Raw genomic sequence first — 24,719 nt, 5'->3', positions numbered from 1 at the left:
AATGTGCAAAATAATTTTTTTAAATTTTAGATCTACACTTGCGTAGTTTTGGTATAGTTTCTAGTGCAAATATCTTAGTCAAGTTTGCTAAGTGCAAGTATCTTAGTAAACCTCACTTAAGATATTTGCACAAGAGACTAGACCAAAAATACTTGGTAATATTTTGTGGTTTTGCAATGCAATCCAAAAAATAAACACTTTATTTGCCTGATTTTAGTGTTTTTATGTTCCTGAGCCACACGTACTTTTCACTTGACAATTTTGGGCCAAGTGACAAAAAGTTTGGACACTTTGCTGCTTTATTTATCTGACAAAACAAACAAAATGACTTCATTTTCAGATGTTCCAATAATAAACAAGTGTTCTTTTTATTTAAAACTAATAATCAGAATTCAATCACAATTAATTTATCATGTACAATATCCCACATATATACATGAAAACACTTTGCTACAATTTAAAACAGTTAAACATACGCCGTCCGTAACATTGTGAATGAAACATTTTTGCACTGTTTTCAGACTTGAAGACTAGTTTCCAGTTTCATATCTCTAATTTACGACATCAGGGATGATGAAAGAGTTGCTCTGCCTCCTCTCCTCTGCCCTCCTCGGCAAAATTGCTGTTCTCTCCAAAAATAGACCTGCCTTGCAGACCTTTGAACATTTCGCCAGGCTGATCGTTTGAGGCCTGGAGCACTGATGGAAACGGAACGACACTTTTTTTCGTACTCCATAATTATGCTAGTCAGCGCAAAGCAGTGCAGCGAAAGGTTGGGGAACACAATGTTACGCGGGAGAGCTGCTTCTAATTAAACCCTGCAAAATATTTTTTAAAAAAGCATAATTACGGCTTTTTAGGGGTGCAGGATACCTCACCCGTGTTTCAGTTTCCCCCATCTGAGCTGAAACATGGGGGAGGACGGCGCACATTTCCCTTCAGTGCTGAATCTGCAGCTGCGGACCCAAAACAAAAAAAAACAAAAAAAACACCCCCTCTGACCGCAGAACCTCTCCCTTCTGGCGCAGGACTTAATGTGGCCACTGGAAACCTGATGGACCACCACTGAAGAAACTCGGCTCGCTTACAGTCTGAATCCATTTTGATTTTCAAGTTTCAAACTGATGAAAAAGGCTTTTTTTAATGTCAAATAAGCAGTTGTAACTCTCAGTAAAGCATTCCAGATAGAAAAATGTATAAATATATATATATAACTATCTGCTTAGGTAAGCAAGTTTTAATGTGCTGATTTGTTTTAAGAATATTTTTTGGTTACTGCATCAATAAATCTGATGGGACGGCTAATAAAGTTGTGACAAATTAGTTTGGTGATGAAATTTATAACATCCTCTGCATGTTTTGGATCCATGGTAAAGACATCTAAAAAGTTTTAGCTTCAAATATTTGTTTCTTAAATAAAGTGATAATTCCTACAAAAATAGAGCATTTTCTTTCTCATGTCAGTTTTTCAGCGTCTGCTTATTTATGATTTCCTGTTTGCTTTGGGTGTAAATATAATGTGCCCATTTCTTTTAGCCATATGTCACACCAGAACAGAAAAGAAAACCATTAGTCAGCTGGTTCTACAATAAAAAGTAAAAAAGCCCAAAAATAAAAAACTGTGACCAAAGAGGCTGGACGGGCAGAAAATGCTGAGTAGAGTGGATATTAGGCCAGGTTCAAGAATAAAAATAAAAAACTTTCTAAAGCTCACAAAAGTTTATAACAACCATTTATTTCAGATACAGATTATTACTTTAAGGTATATATATATATATATATAAAGATTTAAAATCTGTATTCTGCTGACCAGCTTTCTGACTAGAAGTAATATTAATGTTTTAGAGCAGCCAGAGTTTTAACTTCAATCTGATAATCTATAATTATCCATCAATGGTAATAATAGATAATACGTCTCTTATCAAAGATAATTCATCAAAAATATCTAAGGAATATATTAAAGCTGCTCGGGCTATAATAAAAGATGCCAAAGATAGTTTTAGTAATATTAACAGTTTGGGCTCCAATGTTCATTAAAAATATCTATGAAGATGTTTTTATTGTGTGGAAAAAAATGTCTCCGCTAGTTTATGGATTTTTTAGAACTTGATGTTATGAACTTTAATTTTTTTCGTACATTTTTGATGGGCTTTGCAATTTTATTTACTGTGTTTATTATTAATTTCTGTACATGTATTTATAGTTATTGTTTTCTTTATCGTGTGTACTAACACTTTTCCTCACAATTGAAAATGTGCTTTTAGTTAAAAAGCTTTCCTACAGATCTTTACCAGGGTGGCAAATGACTGAACAAATATGATTTAAATAGGTACAAAAATAAGACACATTAAGAGAAGGTTTAGCCTTTAATAATCATTGACTAATACTGAACAAGTTCCCTGTTTGGTTCACAAGAACACCACTTAATATTAAATACTTATTTACATATTTACAAGTCATAGATCTGATGACTGTTCTTTAAAGTTGTTTTAAGGCAAGACTTCGGATATGGTGCAGGGCATTAAAAAAACAAGCTATGCTACATAACTAAGAGATTATAACAGGTTATTATGTGTTGATCACGCACATGACATGCTTGATTTGACCGGCTAATTACACATGAAGGGTTTGATTTTCAGTCAGGTTAAAGTTGCTCCTAATAGTGCACAGGCAGCAGAGACAACTGTATGGTTTCTCTGGGACGATTCACCTCACAGGTTCACATAACATGACAGTCAGTTGTGCTTTAAAAACTCTCAGCTTAAAGCCTGACAAATAAGAGATTTCAAAACGAAGACACTAATTTTTAGACTAAACGGTAAAATGATTACCAGTCTTGATTGAACGGGTGAACAGAGAGTTTCTGGATACTCAACCCATCAGTTTTCTTTGTGTCAGTAATCCAGCATTGATCTCATCTGAAGCATACGGCTAATTATTTTTCTAGCAAATTCAGAGGGAGGCAGTTCGCGTTTTCACATATAAAATATCACAAAACAACAAATAGCACAAACCCTTGAGCGTGATAAACAGTAGATGAAAGGAAAAACACTTAACACTTCACCTGGACATGGTATAGCTGTAGAGAAACACCGACAGGTGGTACGTAGCCGTCTGTCCTGTACACTTTAAAGTTTCACACAGATGCAGCGTCCAGCACGCAAAACTACGCAGAGGAGGAATGTGTGTGAAGCCCAGCCGCTCAGTGTTGCGCTGAGGTTTCTTGTTCCTGTTGTGGCGATGTGATGCTCTGCACGTCTGTTGAATATCACTTTGGTGGGGTTTGTCGTAGGCCAGGTCCCACAGAAAGGGGGTATGAGGCCTTTTACTTACAAAGCAATTAGACCCCCTGATCCCCAGCTGTGATTTGTGCTGAAACACCCCTCCCTGAAGCGCCGCAGTCGGCTCAGATCTTCTTGGGCTTGCGGCCCAGGTGGTAGTAGTACGCGACAGTGACCACGAAGAAGAGAACTCGACTGAGGAGCAGCAGCATGGCGGCGTTGGGCAGGATGCCGATCTCCATCAGGGTGACGCAAGTCACTGAAAACACAAAGCCACGTCAGGGAAAACAAAAACCATTTCCTGAACATATATTCTCTTATTTATTTTTATTTAAGTTGGCTGAGAATAAATTCTCCTTTTCAGAAAACACTTAAAATGTAGAATACAACTTTTATATGGTCAATGCACCGACTGCAGTTTTCTGGCCAATCAACGAGCTTTAAAAAGCCTGACCTGCCGATTCTGATTTTTTTTATCTGAAATGTTGCTAAATATAGCAAGAAAGTTGCTCAGTTGGCAAAAGTGGGTCTTCTTGTTCTGCTCTGCATCCTCAGAACCAGAACCGAAGGTGGAGAAGCAGCATTCAGCTTCTATGCTCCACAAATCTGGGGCAAACTTCCTGAAAACCTTAAAACAGCCGAAACACTGAGTTCCTTTAAATCTAGAATTGCTTTTGAAACATTATAAATGAAACATCAACATTTAATGTGTTATGTCATTTGACAATTATTCACTGTGTGATTTACAACTTTGTGTTTATTTTTATGATGTAAAAACTTTGAACTGCCTTGTTGCTGAAATATGCAGACATGATTATGGGAAACAAAAACTTTGATTTATTGGTCGGTTTCTGTGTGATGCTTCCAGCATATTCTTAACATCTTGATTTTGATTTACCATCTGATACCTGACATTTTTACATCCTAGTGTAAATGTCTGGCAACATTTACAATAGGAACTGTCCTTCAAATTTACTTTCTTGTTGTTTTGTTTGAGAGTTGTTTTTTTTAAACACGAAATATTCTGAGATTGTATTATTAGTAATAGGAGCAGAATACAAATTAAACCATCTATAAAAGCTTGTGAAAATCTACCTTAAATCAACAGAAAATAGTGTATAACTGTCAAGTTTATCAGATAAAATTCTAAAAAAAAACCCCCAAAAAAACATCAAAGTTCAGCTATAATGTGAAAAAGTTAATGGAGGTGTGAATAAATGTTGAAACCTTACAGTACATTGAATCTGATTCAAAGCTGTGATTCTCCAAACGTACCACAAGAGGGCACTGTCCACGTGTCCATAAATGATGAAACTCCCTCCCACTGAGGTCTGAACTCATCCGATGTTCATCAAAGTAAAATTAGAGGGCATTTGAACAGCACATGGTAACTTAAGACCTGTTAATTACCTAGAAACTGGACGGCAAAGTAGCAGGCTTCACTGAGCAGAGTCCACTGGATGATGACCTTTTCTGCTGTGTAGAGACCGTTCCACATAATGAGGGCGAGGCCTGGAAAAAGAAACGATCAAAGAGAATTCATAGGTTAAGGGTTTAGAGGCGTGGGAATAAAACCGGAGCAAAGAGAAAAGCTCCGGGGAGCGCTGACTTCCATTTATCACTAATAAATGGAAAAACGCTTCAGCTGAAGCAGGATGACAGTTCATCATGTCATTACATCTGAGCTTTCTAAAAGCCCGTGTCATAAAATGGTATATCGTATTACTCAGGTCCGCTTTCCTCCGCTGAAACTGGCGAGGCTACGAACCCACTGCCTGTTATTGTTTACATCCGGACGTTCGTGCATGCGCACAACTGTGGGAGAGCAAAAAGACGATTCTTTTCCGATCCGTTAACTGAACGAAACCTGTAGATGTTTCGTTCAGTCCATGTAGGCATCATTAACTCATCTCAGTGAGACACAGCAAAGGGGGGGAAGCAGAAAAACCGGTAAACAACAACAACGTAATACCTTTTTTTTTTTTTCTCGCTCTCTGCGTTGGCCACCCTCCGAGCAGACTCGTTGCCATAGCAACAGACAAATGCCACTACGTGTTTCAGGATTCAACACACAAAAAAACAAACAGTCCAACATTTCCCACACAAAGAGCAGAACATTCAGTCTGTTACAGTTTCATGTTTATAGGCTTCATGTTTATTTTGCGATTATTAATAAGTGATCTCTGTGGTAGATTAGCTACCACTGCTATTAGCTTAGCTAACACTGCTAATTTAAACTCTGACGTATCATCTACTGATGCTACGTCAGAGTTTTTTAATTTAGTATCTGAACTGAAACACACCGCCTCACATCTACATGTTACGGTTGTCAAAGTCGAGCAAGAATAATTGAACCACTTCCGTCTTCTTCGTTTTTTTTTCTTTATAACCTTATTATCTAGTTGTCATAGTGTTGACAATTAGTAGCAAAGCACCGACTCCCTTTTTCTTTTACACACACATTTAAGATTTAGCGTGTTATATTTACAAATTAACAGCTAAAACCAATGGCAGTCATCATCAGCCAGCAGCTTTTTGCCCTCCAGCAGGGATCTCGCGCGTGTGACGTCACGCTGCAAAGGGTCCATTGGAAGAAGAAGAAGAAGGGGTGGGCAGCGAGGTGGGAGGGCTGATGGACTGCATCCTCTCCCTGCCAGGATCCATCTGTGTGGCAGATGAGCCTCCATCCTTCACCCCTACTGCTGCACCTCGTCTTGCAAGACATGCCCCCTCCCTCTCTGCTGCTCCCTGAAGCTCTGCTGACATTTATCATAATGAAGCCCGGCTCTAGCCGGCCTTATGGAGCTCAGCGATGATTTATGCTCATATCGCCTCGCCGTGACGCGCTTATAGTTTCAGCTTACCAAAACTGTAACCAGGCATTGGTTATGTTTATGATTTCTAAGATCACCTAAATTCAGATCCAAAAAAAATAGGACTCAAGTAAAAGTAGCTCTACTTCAACATATTTTTACCCAAATAAAACTAAAAAGTAATGTAAGTAAGTAAAGAAATGACTAAAGTTGGAGTAAAAAAGTATTTGACAAAAAGTACTGAGTAACCGATCAAATTATCAATCATTCAGTATTTAGAAATGACATCATCAGGCGTACTAGAATATAAAGTTATGTGGTAATTTTGATATTTTCAAAACTAAAATGTCAATAATTCACATAACAAAAAATAAAAGGCAAAAGAAAATTTTTCCAAATCAGTTTATCATCTCTACGATCCATTTTTGGGTTTATTAAGATCTTTTTTTTCTCTGCAGCAAATTCTAGCTTAATCTTAAAATACATTGGTGAAAAGGGATATCAGGAAGCTGCATATTCATTAGCATTTTAGCGGAAATTGTAACTTTTCAGCTGAGCATCAAAGCAGTTGGTAGGATTAACAATCTTGGCACAAGAAAATACATCTGACAAATAACATCCTGCCAGCATCTGCAGATGAATAAAGATCAAGGAGGATTGACCCGATTCTTCGAGGACAGGACAGTTTTTATTATTTTTACTTTTAAAGTTAGTCACCCCTGCTGTAGCAAAACTGAGATTGTCTGGCACAATTTCTAAGATCACCTAAATTCAGAGCTGGACAGAGTACTCAAAAATTGTACTCGAGTAAAAGTAGCACTACTTGAACATATTTTTAATCAAGTAAAAGTAAAAGGTATTCATCCAAGAAATTACTCAAGTAAGAGTAAATAAGTATTTGGTAATAAGTTTACTCAAGTACTGAGTAAATGATCAAATTATCAATAATTTAATATTTCAAAATCGCACAATAAGACAGAGCAAAAATATAAAAGCTATGTTGATATTTTAGAATGAAAATTAAAATAATTCATATAAATAAAAAACAAAATCAGGTGAAATATATATTTTTTTCAAATCAGTTTATTTATGAAATAAACAAAAACTGCAGGTGTGTGACTGTGTCTCATGGATTTTTGGTTAAAACATGTTTGTTTTTCATTCAAGCTGAAGAATCCAGAAATTTTACACTAGCAAGAGCAGCAATAAGTAGAAAGTGCAGTGTAGTAAAAATATTCCTAAAAGTATATAAATTAGGTTACTTTAAGTAAACGTTACAGAGTAAATGTAATTGTCATGGTGTGAAAACACTCTTACGTTTGGAAGATGTTACTGGCTGTTTAAGTTTTAGTCAGGAAATGAAGTGAAGAAGTAAAAACAATATTTATTGGAAATCATAATCTACACCGTTTCTGTCAGAAACCACATCCTGCATCACTTCCTGTTTTTCATTTAAAGGTATTGCTCTGAATGTTGATATGAGTAAATTTAACCTTGCAGTTATTTCCTCACTCATAAACAAGCATCTGGATTATTTGAATGCAATGTTGTTTTGTTTTTGGCATTGAGGAAATTGACCAACCCAGTGTTTCTTAACATGAGTTTGATAAAGGCTTCAAAATGAGTGACATTGTCCTCATGAGATCAAAATACTCCAATAAAACACTTATTATTGCATTTTCCCACACTGTCCTATAGGGCGTATAGTTAGGACAGCGGGTCAAACTCATCTTCATTTTTGGTCAAATCAAAATCTGAATGTTCTTAAAGGGCCGGTTGTGCCACGATGTATTGATTAAAAACTAATTAAATTGTTAAAATATCAACACATTTTTTCAGCATTCAATAAGTGTTTTTTAAAATAAAATATTGAACATCTTTTCACACTGATCAGTCCATCCAGAATTTTGTAATCAAAATCACAGAGTTTGTGGTGCTAATTTAGAAATATTTGAAAGGAATTTTTATGACATTTGCTCTAATGTGTGATGTTAAATATGACTTTTTATTAATCGTATCGGTCAGACTATAATTTGACATGAAATAAGGCTGAGGCAGCAGTCAATTAAACCCAAAGTTTTAGGCCAATTTTGAGTGAAAATGTCATTAAAATCAGAAAAAATGTGGGAATCTGATGATTTTGTGTGAATTTTGCAGATTTGTGAAAAACTGGAGGAACTAATTGATGTTTTTTTTAGTGTAGAGGGCCACATAGAAATCTACAGCGGGCCAGATTTGGCCCCTGAGCCTCGAGTTTGACACATGTGACCTATAGGGATAACAACCCTAAATACACTGACAGCTTCTATGGATGGCTTAAACCAAAGCATAATCACATGTTGGAATGGCCTAGTCAAAGTTAAGTCCCAAATCTAATTAGCAGATGTTAGAAAACACTCCATAGCAAGACTTGCATCTGTAAATACAGCGAACAGTGGTGAAATAAAGTTTATAATTATTTTGCCAAGCAACTGTAAAGGCTATTTTATTATTAATTTTTATAATAATTTTTAAACTGAACCTGAATATTTAATTTATCCTTGTGATTTGTGAAAAACTGGAGGAACTTACTGATGCAACTTGGAGTCCAGAGGGCCACATTAAAAAACTGTAGCGGTCCAGATCTGGCCCCCGGGCCTCGGGTTTGACACAAGCGCTTTACAAAATAGACAAAGAAATAATCGTTCTTGTAGCTCTATGAGTGCTAACCATAACAACGTCCATTTTAAAATGATGAAACAATTTTGGCAGAGATTGCTCTAAAGGTACATGATGAAAAAATTTACAACTATCTGAGAGTATTACAACCAATGACGATAATTAGTTTGTTTGTTTGTGGTTCTTATCCATCGCTCCCCATTGCTCTGTGTGTTAGCATTTCAGCCACTGATAACACATATGGAGAGAGAGAATTGAAATCCATGGAAATCCAGTTATTTTATTGACTTGCAATTAAATATAATATCCTTCCAAATGCTGCACACGCAGATACAGTGGTGAAGACTATACTGTGCAGCTTTAAATACCTAATGCCTGCAAGAGCAGAAAAATGTTCTATTTTACTTCTGAAAGAGAAAATTAAATTAGCTAAAACTGGTATTGTCAGGTCAGAGATTTTTAAACTACCTAAGATTCTCACCGGCTCATCGCTTATTTTTAATCCAGAAATGTTAAAGTTAGACTACAGTGCATGTCTCATGTTGGGTTTGGAGCAGAAGTGGGACAAAGTTATTAAAGTGATGAAATTCTGGAAAATGCTCAGACTGCTGTGAAGAGGTGAGAAGTTTGTGAGCTAAATCCTCCTCTTTCTTTTCTCCCTCCCTGGCCTTTAATCGCTGCCAGTTCTTCTTCATGGAGCCATTTAATCGCCTGACTGACGGACTGGTCTCAAATTAGGGCCGTTAAAATGATTGCTGCTCGTCTCTAAAATACAGTCTAAGAGCAGGGCGAAGCCGGCACAGCATAATTTATTTATAATCAGTGTCTGTCGCCTGTCAACGACCGGCACAGAACAGCAGAATAAAAAAATGAACCTCGATTTATTGGGTTTAGAGCAGCGTTTCTCAGACCTTTTCAGGCCACTTTAAGGTATTTAACAAAACCTCACGGACCGCCTAACATGAAACTCCCCTGCAGTAACACGACACCCTAATAAATACAACCTGAAACTGAAATATTTTTACTAGCGTATTGTTGTTTTTGTTCATCCATGCCGTTTGGTAAATGTGACTCGGGGCATTTTAAGTTATTCACAGATTATGAAAGCGAAGTTTTTAATCTTTCCAAAGATGTCAAACACATGGAAATAAATAAAAAAACAAGTTGTTCTTTATTACCAAGTGTTGTCTGCATTAATAACATTTTAGAGCTATTTGTGATTTAAAAGCACAAGAAAAGAAAAATAGACTTGGATTGCTTTGCGGTCCAATTTCTACTAACTCTATTTATCTATTGTATTTAATTAATTTAACAGTTTTTTATCAAGTTGACATTACCATTTTTAACCACAATATTTTGGTAAGCCAGGCTTATGCGTCACACTTTCAGCTCATGTTAAGACAAATAAATATTTATCAGTTTCATTTTATTATTACTTTATGTATCATTTATTAATTAAATCATCATTATTATTTATTTATTAATTCTTATCGTCCCAGTTGTTCCGTTTCTTTGAGAATTGCTATTTTTAAAATTTTGCTGTGATTCTGATAAACAGTTGCAACATCTTACGCACCACTAGGGGGCGTTTAGAGTTTAGATCACATGTGTCTAACTCACGGTCCGGGGGCCAAATCTGGCCCGCTCTAGCCGTTTGTGTGGCCCTCTAGTCTCCAGACCGTGATTGTGGAAATTCACATAAAATCAAGTTTTTATGCTAATGTACAATTTAAGTTTATTGATAATTTTCCACAAAAATTGAGAAAAGTGTTGGGTTGAAGTTTCACCAACTCTCTGTAGGAGTCAGTTATTTTTCACTTTTCCAACACTGCTTCCTCAAATAGCAAATAGCATTTATAAAATGCAGACAGCTATTTTTTTGATAGTTTATTAATGGGTTTTATCAATACATCCTGGCACATCCGGCTCATTAAGAACATTCATGATCTTAATTTGACACCTCTGGTTTAGAGTAAAGCGAAAAATGAAACAAAGTGCATTTCCTTGTGTCTGCGCCTCAGCAGTCCTGCCATTTCCCACCAAATTCCCCCCGGATTTAAACTTGACATTTGAAGCGACCGAAACAAGAGGCGACTGGAGCATTAGCTGTTAGTTTTCTTGAGAATTTCTCTCCTCCACGCCTGAAGCCGTCTTCCTTCCTGGAGAACTGAACTGTATCAGATTAAAGCAGCATCTGCTTGGGGCCTGAAAGAGAGACTTTTCCAGCACAGAGAGAGCTCTTTATGTCACGTCTGAATGAGGAGTGTGTGCCAGTTCTAATGAATGCATTAGAAGACATTATCGCAAAAAATTCACATGCAGTTGAGCAATGAGTATTTATAGCATTTGCACAAATAAATGTTAAAACCCTGCAGAGGTGGGCACTGTACCTAAAAACTGTACTCAAGTAAGAGTAGCACTACTTTAGCTTATTTTTACTCAAGTAGTATAAAGTAGTCGTTTAAGTATTTGGTAAAAAGTCTACTCAAGTACTGACTAACTGATCAAGTGATCAATTATTTAATATTTAAGAATTAAATCATAAGATGGACCAAAATGTAAAATTAAGTGGAAATTTTGGCATTTTAAAAGCTCAAAATGAAAATGGTTCATATAAAAAACATAATCAGGCAAAAGAAAAAAATGTTTTCAAATGAATTTCTTTCTATATAAATCTTATAAAACTAATAAAACCTGATTTTGTTTGTTAAAACAAGCTTGTTTTTCATTCAGTGAACTTACTCACACACTATAAAGACAAAATCTTATCAGGTACTTTTGGTCTAGATTCTAGTGCAAATATCTTAGTAAACTTGAAATAAGACTAACTTACAAGTAACCTTTTAGCAGCTTGTTTTAAGTAAACAATTCCTTGTTATTTTACTTATAACAGGACATTTTCCCATGTTACAAGTTAATTTATCTGCCAATGGAACTAGTAATTTTAATCAATAATAAACATGTACTTAAAACAAACCTCTTGCTGAAAAGTTACTTGCATGTTAGTTTGTCTAATTTCAAGTTTACCAAGATGTTTGCACTAGAAACTAGACCAAAAGTACCTGGTAAGATTTTGTGTTTTTGCAGTGCAGTGAGGTAGGGAACCCAGAAATTTTAATCCAGTAAAATTAGCGATGTATCATAATAAAATTACTTAAGTAAAAAGTACAGTACAGTAATTTTTTCCCCCAAAAAAGTTACTCAAGTAAAGGTAACTTGTTACTACCCAACTGTGACACACAGTGCCAACAATGAGAAAGCCTTCAGAGTCACCGGGCATGATGGGAAATCGGGTCTATTTTCTGTCTTTCTTGTGAGTTTGGACATTTTGAAACTTACTGAGCAGCGCTGCTCCATAAAGGCGGACAGAGATGCTAGTTGTGGAAAGCTCCTCCTCGAAAACAAGCTCGTAGAGTTGGTTGGGAAACACCAGAGCCTGTATGGGGGGGAAAGAAAGACTCAACACAGTCCTGTCATATCAACACAGTAGCATTCTGTGCTTCCCAAAGTCTTTTGGGTTGTGAGTCAGTGTCACCGCTCATACCCAGAACACTGAGGATATTGAGAATTTGATAGCGAGGCTGACAAAGAGGAAGTTGTGTGTGCGGATGACGCTCAGTAATACACTGATGATGACTCTGGAGATAGCTCTGTGTCTAATGTTTTGCAAAATTTTTATTATCTGCACATTTTTTATTGATGGTGTCAATTAAAACTGAACGACGTTTGAAATGCTCCTGCATTAAAGTGATACAAGATTAGTTTAACATATTGGCCTAAATATGTTGTAATTTTCCTATTAACTAAAAAATTACTGTTTTTGATACGCCAACAATCATAATTATTTAAAAAAAATTATAACTTTTGTTATATTTTCCACCAATGGACGTCGCCATGTTTTCACCTGCTGGGTTGATGACGTCATTAGGTCCATTCTGTACTGGAGTCTACCGAGTGAACACAGGAAGGCTAACTTTACCCGAGTTGCTGTTTGTCATATTGTGTTTGACTGGTGTAATTTTAGATAATGCCACACTGTCTGGACCTGGATATCTTCCCACACGAATCTGGATAATTTGACACATGAAAAAAAAACAGAAGAGCGCAGTGGAAGAGAGCTGGAGCCAAACAATTTCTAAAGGACCTAATCTGTGCTCTCAACATTTCTCTCCAGAAGACTTTGAGTCACTTGTACGAGCAAAACTGACAAAGGATCATTACCTTAACAAGCTAAAAATAAATGCAGTGCTGACAGTTTTTATCCACAAAGCGCCTAAACCCTGCTGCCACCAGAGCGTTAGAAGCTCTTTAAATGCTAATGGAGCTCTTGAGGCAGTAGTACGGTGCCACTGGACCTGGACCACTCTGGTTCAATTTGCAAAGGCTTAATAATGTTAATCACTGCTTTGGCTGGACGGCGCTAGCGCAGTTGGACTATTATATGTCATTTACCCAGAATGCATTGCAGCGTGAACAACATGGCGACGTTCATGTGACAATATTTTACTAAAATGTCTAAAAACTAAATGTTTTTACATCTAAAATAAAGATTTCTCAAACAAAGTCTATTGTTACAGCTAACCGTGGAGCTTTTAAACACTTACCGTTATGGCCATTAGTGTGAAACCCACAGCAGAGATGAGAATCCAAACCCTAAGAGGAAAAAAAACATGCCAAATGAATCCGTCTTAAAACAAATGGAAACAAAAGCGTGCTAAACTCTGCTGTGAAGTCAGAGAGCACTCAAAGTCTCACCTCAACCCGATCGGCTCTCGCACTGCAAACTTCAACTCGTTTCCGAGCATCTGACTAATCTGTGAGCAAACAGGGCAGCAGAGGAAGAAAAAAAGGAAATGAGTGATGAGATGGAAAATGTTATCACAAATATCTCGCCAGATATTTAGCATCCGATAACGCTGGACAAACAGGGATGGAAAATACGCTGTAGCTGTACTTAAAGCTGCACAGCTCTTAAAAAGAAGCACTTTAAATCAACCTTGGGGAAAGGAAGAACAGATTATTATGCTAACTGGAGACTCAGAAAGTCCTCACCTCCTTAATGACCTGTTTCTCATAACATCGCACAATGCATTCTTAATGAATAATCAAGTTGCCAAAAGGAAAAAGAAAAAACTTTGGAGCTGGAAAAAAAAATACTTTCAGAGGAATTCTGTTGTGGATGGAGAGAAACCAAAACACTGCAGCACGAAATGAGTTTTATTGGTATTTTATATAATAAACTGGCACAGACTGGTACATAACTGGAAAGTAGAAGTATTTTATAAGTAAAAATCATTGTCATTTATCCCCCTCTTACTCTAACACCCTTTAATTAAATCCAGTGCAATGACCGTATTACTAAAAAACAACTACCATTGAACTGTTTCAGGAAATAACTAAAGCAATGGATATTAGATCAAAATTGTACTCATATTTTTAACTAAATATATTTTTAGATGTTATAATATTTACTGTAAATTATACTAGTTTTAGCTGGACTTTGAAATCTGTCATAAATAATAGATCATGCATGTTAATTTAATCCAATCTGATTACTTTTAATCTTTTTGCAAAGAGGAACGGTCAAAGGTTTCTGTTAGATGTGCAGAAGATTTTGCAGGTGGAATTACAAGTTTTTCTGATTTTCATTTGTAAAAACCATGACTGCTTTTTCCTTCCACTCCACATTTTGTCCTCTATGCTGTGCAAGTCGGACAGCATCGCAGTAAAATACATTAATGTTTGTGCATGTAATGCAACAAAACGTGAAAACAGACAAACACACAATTCCTAAAACTGTAATTCCTGGATGTTAGCAATTCAGATATCCTGAATGAGAAACCAAATAGCTGCAGTCGTGGCACCAGGTACCATACAACGATTTGATAAACACATTAACAAACATTGTGTTCCATAATGTTTCTCCAACAGTGAGCTGCCACGCTCCAATACTGAGGAAGCTCAGGCCAAGGTTATCAAGCATTTCCTTTCATATCTTTTAGACGATGCCAGAACATGAAATTTCCTGAAAATTCTGATTCAAACTCTGTTTCCTCAAATGCAAGGAGGCGTGGAGTAACCACTGCCAGGCGATTAACATGAATAGTCTGTTTAAAAATAAGTTTGTTCTGTAATATTTGCAAAAGAGAAATCAGAATGACCTAGAGATCCATTTCTACAGGTCGGAACTTTACAAACTCAGAAATTGGTTTCACCATCTCTAATAGATGCATCTCTGATCAACCCATAGGACTCAAAACAAAAAAATTAAACTAAAACATGTTCGCTGGATAATTCAGAATCCGTTTGAGATGAACAACATGTCTTTTAAGCTTCCCTCTGTTAAATACTTAAGTTTTCTGTGTGCAGAGCCGTACGTTCAGCATAGAAAGGTTATTTCTGTTTTTTATCTGCAAAGAGCAGAAGTTTTGTCCTCAAGCAACTGGAAATTATGTTCTCAGAAATGCGCCGACAAATTTAGATTTTCCTTTTCAGACTGAGATACAGAAGGGCAAGGGGTAAATAAACTTCCCCCGAAAAAAAAGGAAAGTAAAAGTCAGAATTAAAAATAAAACTCAGCCAGGTTTTACCCCAACAACTCTCCTTAAATCCTACCACCTGTTTATTTTTTTAAACTTTTATAATCTCTAGGGGGGGAAAACACACATTAGATTATACAAAACAAAAGAAAACCGTTTTTCTGAGTTTCCAACATCAATTAGACTCCTTCATCCTGAAATGCGTCGTCTCTGAAGAGGAGCAGCGTTGGAGTCAGACGGCATTACAGAAACTAAAAATACATAAAGAACGCAACACGAGAGAAATGATAAATCACTTTCTGTCTCGCCGTGTTTACTGGGAGCTCAGCATCAATTGGAAAGTAATTTTCTGTTCGACAAAACCGCAAAACATCAAAGTGATTGAAAGAAAAGCTCTGATACTCAGGCAAAAGGAGGAGGGTTTTACAATTTAAGATAAAATCTTTATTGTCACTGTACCAACATACAACTGGAGCAGCGTATCTGTCCACTGATGCTTGAAAGGTGCACAGAAAAATAAATTGAGCAATAAAAAAGGGGATTTAGCTAAAAATGGCACTATAGTTCATATTTATATTTTAATATTTATACACAAACAATTTAAATAGATTTACATAAAAGAAAAGAGACTACATTTTTCTAGATGATTAGTTCAAGTAAGACTAACTTAAAAGTAACTTTTCAGGATGATATGAGAGCTTATTTTAAGTAAATAACTCCTTAATATTAATCAAAACGTCTTGTTCCACTGGCAGATAAATTAATTTGTAAACATGGAAAAAATGTTTTGTTGTAAGTGAAATAATCTGCCAATGGAACCAATAATTTTTCATCAGTATAATAATTTAAACAAGCTGGTATTTGTTGCTAAAAAGTTACTTTTAAGTGAGTTTGTCTTATTTCAAGTGTATTACGATATCTGCACTAGAAACTACTAAAAATACTTGGTAAGACTTTGTGTGTTTGCAGTGTGCTGAAGAAACGTTACAATTTAAATCTAAATTTGGATAAACGTCACATCTGAGCCTGTCATAATAAGTTTTGCTGGACGACAAATTGTTGCAGAAGTTATGGCGATAAACGATAATATTGTTGTTTTGAGACCATTTTCACTGGTAATGTCATGACAATGATGCAAAAACATCCTTAAAGATCAATAAACTTGAAATTCTAATTAACATCTAATGCTGGAACTGGGAGACATTTTAAGTTTTATGGGTAGAAAGGGAGAAAAACAATAAATCATGCAATGGTAATTATTGATCTCGTTTTAATTTATCATGCTATTAATTGATTTATTGCGACCGGCCTGATAGAGACTACATAGTTATTACTTTAAATGTACAAGAAGCTGTTTTTCAAGAATTTGCAAATAAGCAAGAAAGCCAAAAAAAAACATTCCCTTTGATTTATTTCTAAACGTTCGCCCGCGGCTGCTGCCATCTTTGAACGGGAGCTTTAAAAAAAAAAACGGAGTCCCTTGGAGCCAAAACCTAAAAATTACCGAGAGGAAAAGTTTCAGTCAGAAACCATTACATCCTTCCTGGCTGTGCAGCTGACGCGCCTGTTTGTGGGTCCCGGTGCACCAGCTGCAAACACATGACCAGGTGAATCAGCCTTCCTGTGCCGCGCTCCAGAGGCTGTTTTTGACAGGAACACATAAATATTCATGACCGCCATGACAAATACTCAAAGGGGACTGAGAGTTAACTGATGGCTCTGGGTTGCCTGTGGGTGTGAAAGAAAAACAGGAAAGAGACGCAAACAGGCCTAATTACGGCTCGTGTTCACATCAGTCGGTTAGATCCAGAGAAGAACCGGCTGGTTTCAGAGACTCAGAGGATTAAAAATAATTCAAAAACAGTCAGAGCACAGGAACATATTCACATCCTCTAAAGCTTTTAAACGACAAACTACAACAAAACAGAGGTTTGTAGGAGGACCAGAGTCTTTGGTCCGGATCAGAGGTGAATACAACTAAAAGTGTATTCACACCTTCCCAAATGAACTGGACTTTCTGGACAAACGAACTGGAATTCAATTAAATGGACGAAACAAAGCTGGTGTGATGCAGAGCCGAGTAGAAACTAGTTACATTTACCTGAGTAAATGAATTAGTTACTTCCGTCCTAAAATACCAAAATCTTGACATAACTTTATATTTTGGTCTGAATATGTAATATTTAAATATTAAATGACTGATAATTTGATCAGTTACTCGGTACTTGAGTACTCGGTACCTTTTACCAAATAAAAGTAGGTTTTTACTAAGTCTATTTGGTAAATGTCTTCCAAGTCTGAGCTTAAACTGTGTCACAAAGAATAATTGTCCAAAGTTTTAATGTCTAGATGTGCAGAGCAGGTCTGTCATGATAAAGTTTTGCTGGACAATAAATTGTCCCAGAAGTTATCGCGATAAACAATAATGTAATTTTGAGACCATTTTCAAGTAACATAATAGTAATGGCATAAAAATGCAAGAATACACTCTCAAAGATCAATAAACCTTAAATTCTAACAAAGATTTAACACTGAAGACATTTTGAATATCCAAAATAAATAAATAAACAGAAACAACAAATAAAATTGACACTGAAGTCAAAAAAGATCTATTTGAGACCAAAGCACCAGACTGAAGACTTTTACCATCCAGTGTTTGGCAGAAAGAGAGAGAAAAAAGGATAAATCATGCAAATTATTGAGCACAATTTAATTTATCATGCGGTTAATTGATTTATTGCAACAGGCCTAGTGCAGAGCTGATAGAAACATTTTCAAAATATCTTAAAACCATAAAGTCGTTTGTGTTTATACTGAACATAAAGTACCAATAAAACACACAGAGGCCACAGTGAGTCACTGCCAGTGTTTTCACATTAAGCAGATCGACAGCAGTCACTATTTCATGTGTGCCAGTCAAGCAGCCAATGTTGAAGAGTATTCACAAAACATTTATGGTACGGAGTATGATGAGGGCTTGACTCAAGGCTTGTTTGTTGCTACAGCACCATAGCGCTAAAGCAGTACATTGTTAGGGTCAATGGAGCCGTTGGTAACAATAGACAGGACAAGCAACAGAGCCTGGCGATTCAACACTACCATTGCTCCTCAGCTGTCTTTGTTACAGTATCTGCTGTTACTCTTATCAGTGAAGAAGTCAGGAAGAGACGGTCAGCAGGCCGCACTTCCCTCCTTTGTTTATGGGTCCCACAAGGTCAAGTCCAACCGTTTCCTTTAGTCTATAACTTAAGCTAGCCGTTTACTTTTAGATTCGATCCCATGGGCCTCTTGTCCACACAAGAACGACGACAAAACAATTCACTCCACACACAATCTAACCAAGTACTTTTGGTCTAGTTTCTAGAGCAAATATTGAAGGACACCTAGAAATAAGACGTCTAAATTAGAAATAGCTTTTCAGCAAGATGTAGCAGCTTGTTTTAAGTAAATAATTCCTCAATACTGATGAAAAAGTTCTAGTTCCACTGGCAGATCATTTCACTTATAATGTGAGAAAAACGTTTTGTTATAACTGAACTAGAACTTTTTTAATCAATATCAATTTTTTAATCAAGAAATTCTATATCAGGTATTGGTGAAAATGTGCCTGACCCATAAGGGCAGATCTATTCAGTATAATTCTATGCTCTGAGTGACTTTATGCTTTATTTGTTTTACATTATATTTAATAATTAAATTTTCTGAACAAAAGGTTTGTTGCAGTTCGACCCACGTAGTCAACTTGTTGTTTTTATTAGTTTCAGTTTCTTTATTATTTATTTAACATTGTCTCTCCTACTCCTAACGGAATTGACTAAATAAATTAAAGTTGTTTTTACACAAATGACCAAGCTAGTGAAGCTCTTGGTGCATTTAAGTTTGCTTTACTGCTGTACTAAATTTGTAATTCAGTACATTTTTGTCTGTGTGTAAAATAAAAGAAACACTTTAAATCAATTTTGCTGTTTTTCTGGATCCAATCGGTATCGGCTGATACCAACTTCAGATATCGGTATCAAAACTGAAAAACGTGGATCGGTGCATTCCTAGTACCAACCACATAAAAATAAAGATTTACTGGTAATTCCTGCTGCTTTTGTTTTACCCAGTCAGTGCTGAAGAGTTTGCGTCTAATCAAATAATAGTCTGTGTCAGAAACGGAGAGATGCATCGCTGTTGTAAGTGAATTTATTTAAATGCGTCTGTTTTCACTACTGCGCTCGCTGAAAGAGATTTGTGTGACAGATGTCTGGGTTAGGCTCCGTGCTAAAACATTGAGAGAGAAAACAAACATTCAGGAGGGCTGAGAAAAGGGGGCTGACATCTCATCACAAGCCATCAGCTGCCGCCGTATGCCTGCTCCCTTCTGCTCTGTTCCCTCCGCTCGCTTCCCTGATTAATATTTCAGAGCAGAGCTGTCTGCTGTGGCCACGCACAGCGATGAAATCTTACATTTAAAAAAAAAGATAAAAACTGTGATATTTGAGTCCTTTGGAAGGAGAGAAATGACCCACAACCTGCAGCTATGGCATGAAATCAAAATATTCCGCCTCTGTTTGAACAAACCAGCATGGGAGCCATTATGTTTTGGTTTGCATTGTCCATAAGTACGGACATAAACACAAGAGGAAGTAATCTAACACGTGAGATGAAACGGGCTGGCGGCCTCCCGGGGGAGCCGGCCATATCTCAGCGGAGCTGCACGAGCCCAGAGCATTACGTGATCCAGATTCCCTGAAGCATGAGAGGCGAAAGCCCACGACAGAGACGAGCCAATTAACAGCCCACTGCGGCTTTTAAGAGGAATCCAGAACTCCTCTGTGGGTTAATATCGGCATCTGGCACTTTTCTTTATGCACTGCTGGACTAATGGCAGTTTAACTGAATGGCTTCATTTATAGCAGAGCTGTTTGTAGGGGCTGAGGCGATTCATCGGGTTAATGGTGACGAATCAGTTACTGAATCAGCTAATTTAGCATTTTAAAAAACGCCACTCAAATAGGTAATTTGCTGAAGAAACAATAAACTCAAAGCAGCAGTGAAGTCAAAACTCTACAAAATACACAATTCTGGAAAATATTAAGAGACCAGTTAAAATGATCAGTTCTCCGATTTTACTTTTTATATGTCTGAGTAAAATTAACCTTGTTCTTCTATTCCATGAACTATTTACTACTAGTAGTCGTTTTTATTTTTTTAACGAGGAGAAGCAGCTTTCAGCATCTATGCACCACAAATTTGGAACAAACTTCCAGAAAACTGTAAAACAGCTGAAACACTGACTTCTTTTAAATCTCGACTAAAAACCCACCTGTTTAGGATTGTATTTGAAATGTAATCAATTACAAATTTATTGATGGAACTTGACTTAATGCTGTGTTTTGATTGTTGATTCTATGTTGCATTGTGTTTCTGTGTTTGTAATGATGTAAAGCACTTTGAAATGCCTTGCTGCTGAAATGTGCTATACAAATAAAATTTGATTGATTTGATTGATTATTTGGAGAAAATAAGAAATGGTCAAAATAATAAAAAGATGCTTTCAGACCTCAAATAGTGTAAAGAAAACAAGTTGATATTCATTTAGAAACCACAAAGCTAATATTTTCAGCAGGTTTTAATGGGCTCTTAGCTTTTCCCAGAGCTTTATTTACATTTTGCATTTAAGATTAAAATAAGAAAATCCTTTGTAAGTAAGTGGTATAGCTTTAGCTTCACCCAGTGGTTTTAGGCAACATTTCCAATCTAATTCTTTAAGAGTCAGTATTATGTGTTTTCCAGTCTCATGGTGTCATTTCATAGCACAATCAAACAACTATGTTTCCTTGAGTTGTTATAAAATTGAGATTAAATATATCAAATATAACTTGTAACTGAATGCCTTGAATTTGGGCCTCTGTCTCTTTAAGAAGCGCCTGCTCTTTTTGAAACTCCGCCTTCAGGAAGTCATCACAACATGGCTCCTCTATTAACCCTATAACGTTTTTTTTTTTGTTTGTTTTTTTTTTTTACCAGAGTTCCATAAGTAGCTCCTATAATGAGATCAGCAGAAGCTCAGTTCCACCAGGTGTTTGCTAATTGCTTCTGGCTAGTCTGAAGGAGCTGAGTGGGGGAGGAACTTTGACCTCAAAGGCGGGGCTTGGTCCCACCACGCGTTTTGCACAGCTGATTAGTGGTTGCCATGGAGATTTAAAAATTCCTCAAACATTTGTGGAAAAATCAAGGCATCAAGTTTGTTTTTGATATTTTTGTAAAGCTCAAAAATGTCAATTTTACATAAAAATGCTTATTTAATCGGTTAATCCAAAAATAGTCAGATGTGTTTCTAATACTGTACAGAAAATATTTAAAACAAAAACCAGCAGAATGTGCCTATTTTTTTAATCGATTGATTGATTATCAGAATAATCGCTAGCTGCAGCTATTTCTCGTCCTAATAAACTCGCTTTTGGCGTGAACGTCCCAACCTTGGAGCGGTGCACTTCCCCGTCATCATCCTCGCCACCAACCCCGAGGATCTTCCGGCTCTTTAGACGGCTGATCAGGTCCGTCTGACTGTGCTTCTTCATGAGCGGAGGGTGACTTTTAGATGACATGGTGCACACCTAGAACAGAAAGAAAAACTGCTGTGAATGGTTGGGACAAAAGGGAAAAGATGCCCTAGTAAGGAACCAGTACCTACCAATCTAGAAGAAATACCTTCAGGACTTTAGTTATGCAAGAATTACATAATAGGACTCTTCCAAACAAAGGCAACAGTCAAGGAAGTAGTGAAAGTAGTTTCATTTCTGCCTGTAACGGTCTTAATGAACACCATCAGATGTGTTGAGGTGAGATTTATTGTTTACTTCTGGTAAATTTTATTATTATAGTTCAAAGCGAATGAAAACGAAAAACATCCCTAATGCAGAAATGTTAAATTACGCCCAGGTTATGACCAGCACTGATGACTTTATATATATATATATATATATATACAGTATATACATATACACATATACAGTATATATTTGTTTGTCTTTATCTGAGCGGTTCTTTCATCATTTGCTCTTTTTTCTCACCTTATGCCAACATGTTTCTGTGATTAAACAGATTAAAGCTCAGCTAAGAGCTTCTTTATTACAAAGAACATTGTTTTTGATTTCTCTGATGCAAAAATAGCATTTCAGTTGCTTCAATTGTTTACTTAGCTGCATACAGTGTTTATTTAGAAAATAATGATACAGAGGATTCCTTGGATGTTTGCCCTGTTGTTATCACAATGGCACCGTCGAGAAGCATAAACACTGCCTTTTGGATTTAAACAGGTACAAGCAATAGTTACACCAGGAGAGATCAATGCTGACTCAATAAGCTGCCCCATAATTAAAGGGGAGGCTAAAAGGCCTGTGCCAACATGAGTGCACTCATGCACACAAAGGGGCAGCCAAAAATCGATGCCGCCGCCACGGGGTAGCGGCCTTGAGAGGAAAAACAAGGGCAGTTATTGAACTTTACTTCCAGCGATAAGGAAAATGTCTAACAGAGTTTTCGCCTCAGGAAAGAGGGAAACAACTGTTAGCTTTACGATTAAAACAGCTTTTTACCAAGATAAATGACCCACCGTCTCTGGTTAATACAAATCCAAAACTGGCTTTTGTTGCATGTATAAGAAAAACCTTTTGCTTTTAACCTCCATGCTGCGGGAGATAAAAGCTCTTCACCATTTCTCCAGTCAGCTAAGAAAATAATGATAATGGACACATTAAAGATTCAAAGACTGGCTGTGAACATGTATTAAAAGGCGTTGCAGAAAATGTACACCACGTACACGTGATGGCATAATTACTGTGCTTAATAATGGACCCAAGACATGGCTGTGTGGGCTACATAACGTATAGTTTCACAAATGACCTTCCAGACAAAGTGTCATTACAAACAGAGCAGCATATATTCCAGGAAGAGAATTCATAATTTATGATCAAATGTCTTAATCTGATTTCCAGAGAACAAATAATGATAAGCAAATTTCTTTTGTCAAAACTGCTTACAACTTTTAAAAGGAAAATTAATGTCGCTTTATCTCCATGATTGATTGTTGTTACTGGAAAACGTCAGCTGATAGCAGAGCTAATTGTTCCTTTAGCACTTTAGCATTTTTGCTAACTTTGCTTCCCCTAAATTATTATTTCTTCAAAAGCAAATGATGCTTATTCTCTACCCACGATGCATCTAAAACAGTTTAAAATCTCCTGGCATCCTGAATGATTTCTGACTGAATGATTAGGCAGCAAAGTTAATAAAATTCAACACCTCACAAACTGAAACTGTGTGTGAAACGTCTGCTCCAAACAACCGCTTCCTGAATTTCAACCACACAGGAAGGTGTGCAGTCACAGATCTGACCATGCTGAGGGCGATGCGCCATGTTGTAACGCGTGTTGACGTATGGTGGGTATCTACGTGGTTGAATTCTGCACGTTAGCATCACCTTCTGCTTAATAGCATTTTGGTGTTTAGCATTAGCATAACTAATGTTTATGACTGAGCTAACTGTGGGTTTTATCCTTAGTCACTCCAATTTTGTTATTTAGTATAATGGAAAAACCATTTGCAGAAGCTACTTTTTCAATAAAGCCTTGTTGCAGTGGAAATGGTTTAGTTTATTACATTTTCAACAGCTGAATTGACCTCTGATTATTACATTCACCATTAACCAAAAGTGGACAATTTATTGCAAATCACAACATTAAAGACATATTCAACAATATTTGCAGAATTTGCAAACCAAAATTTAAAAAAGGCATCAGTGAAAACATGAATAAAATTGCTTCATATTTGCTAAATGAGGATAAAATAAATGTCAGGAAAAGCAGAGGTGACCTCCCCCTGTTTGCTTTTTTAAATGATTGTTTTATATTCCTGAAACGGATGATTCAGTGGGAATGAATGGCCAAACATCTGCTGAATAAACAGCTTGCTGATTCTCTACCTAAAACCTCTTTGATGTTGTAAAATCACCAGCTGTGCCCTATTCACAGGTTAAAAAGGGAAATCAAATCATCGCCATATCAAAGACATCATCTGAGCGTTTTAGGTTCCATTTTATTCCCAGAAATAATTCAAAATTCCAGCAAAGACTTTTCTGAAATTCCAGTTCAAGATCCACAAAGAAGCTGTTGACAGATCCCACTTTAAGCAGGAGAACCCAGCATTCCTTACAGATTTGAAGATACCCTTGCATGTCGTCTCTTCCCCTCGGCGTTCCCACCAGCTCCTCTTGACTTGCAAGAATAATACTGATACAGTTGCCTAGCAACCGCCAAAGGACCAATCCCCTCTTGTGAACTGAAAGCCCTTTCATGACTGAAACCACCTTTGACCAAGGTGGAGCTGGTGCTGACCCCAGGGCATTTTAGTTGACCCTCTAAGTTTGATAGCAAGAAAGA

The 24,719-nt window shown here is 36.7% G+C and overlaps 1 protein-coding gene across 1 annotated transcript in view; it reads right to left on the bottom strand.

The window, feature by feature from the left end:
* Positions 1-343: 343 nt before the first annotated feature.
* The window catches only part of tp53i11b (tumor protein p53 inducible protein 11b), a 56,789-nt gene continuing 32,413 nt past the window's right edge, over positions 344-24,719 (bottom strand). The window contains exons 2-7 of the mRNA XM_028042262.1: positions 21,759-21,896; positions 13,508-13,566; positions 13,357-13,405; positions 12,092-12,188; positions 4,692-4,793; positions 344-3,540 (exon numbers count right to left, since the gene is read on the bottom strand). Of these exons, the coding sequence (XP_027898063.1) occupies positions 3,407-3,540; positions 4,692-4,793; positions 12,092-12,188; positions 13,357-13,405; positions 13,508-13,566; positions 21,759-21,887 (570 nt within the window). The 5' untranslated portion in view covers positions 21,888-21,896 and the 3' untranslated portion in view covers positions 344-3,406. The remainder of the gene's footprint in view (positions 3,541-4,691; positions 4,794-12,091; positions 12,189-13,356; positions 13,406-13,507; positions 13,567-21,758; positions 21,897-24,719) is intronic.

Source organism: Xiphophorus couchianus, chromosome 2 (assembly GCF_001444195.1).
Source record: "Xiphophorus couchianus chromosome 2, X_couchianus-1.0, whole genome shotgun sequence".
NCBI classification, from domain to species: Eukaryota; Metazoa; Chordata; class Actinopteri; order Cyprinodontiformes; family Poeciliidae; genus Xiphophorus; species Xiphophorus couchianus.
Note: the sequence above shows the minus strand (reverse complement) of the source record. Positions and strands in the feature narration are given on the sequence as shown.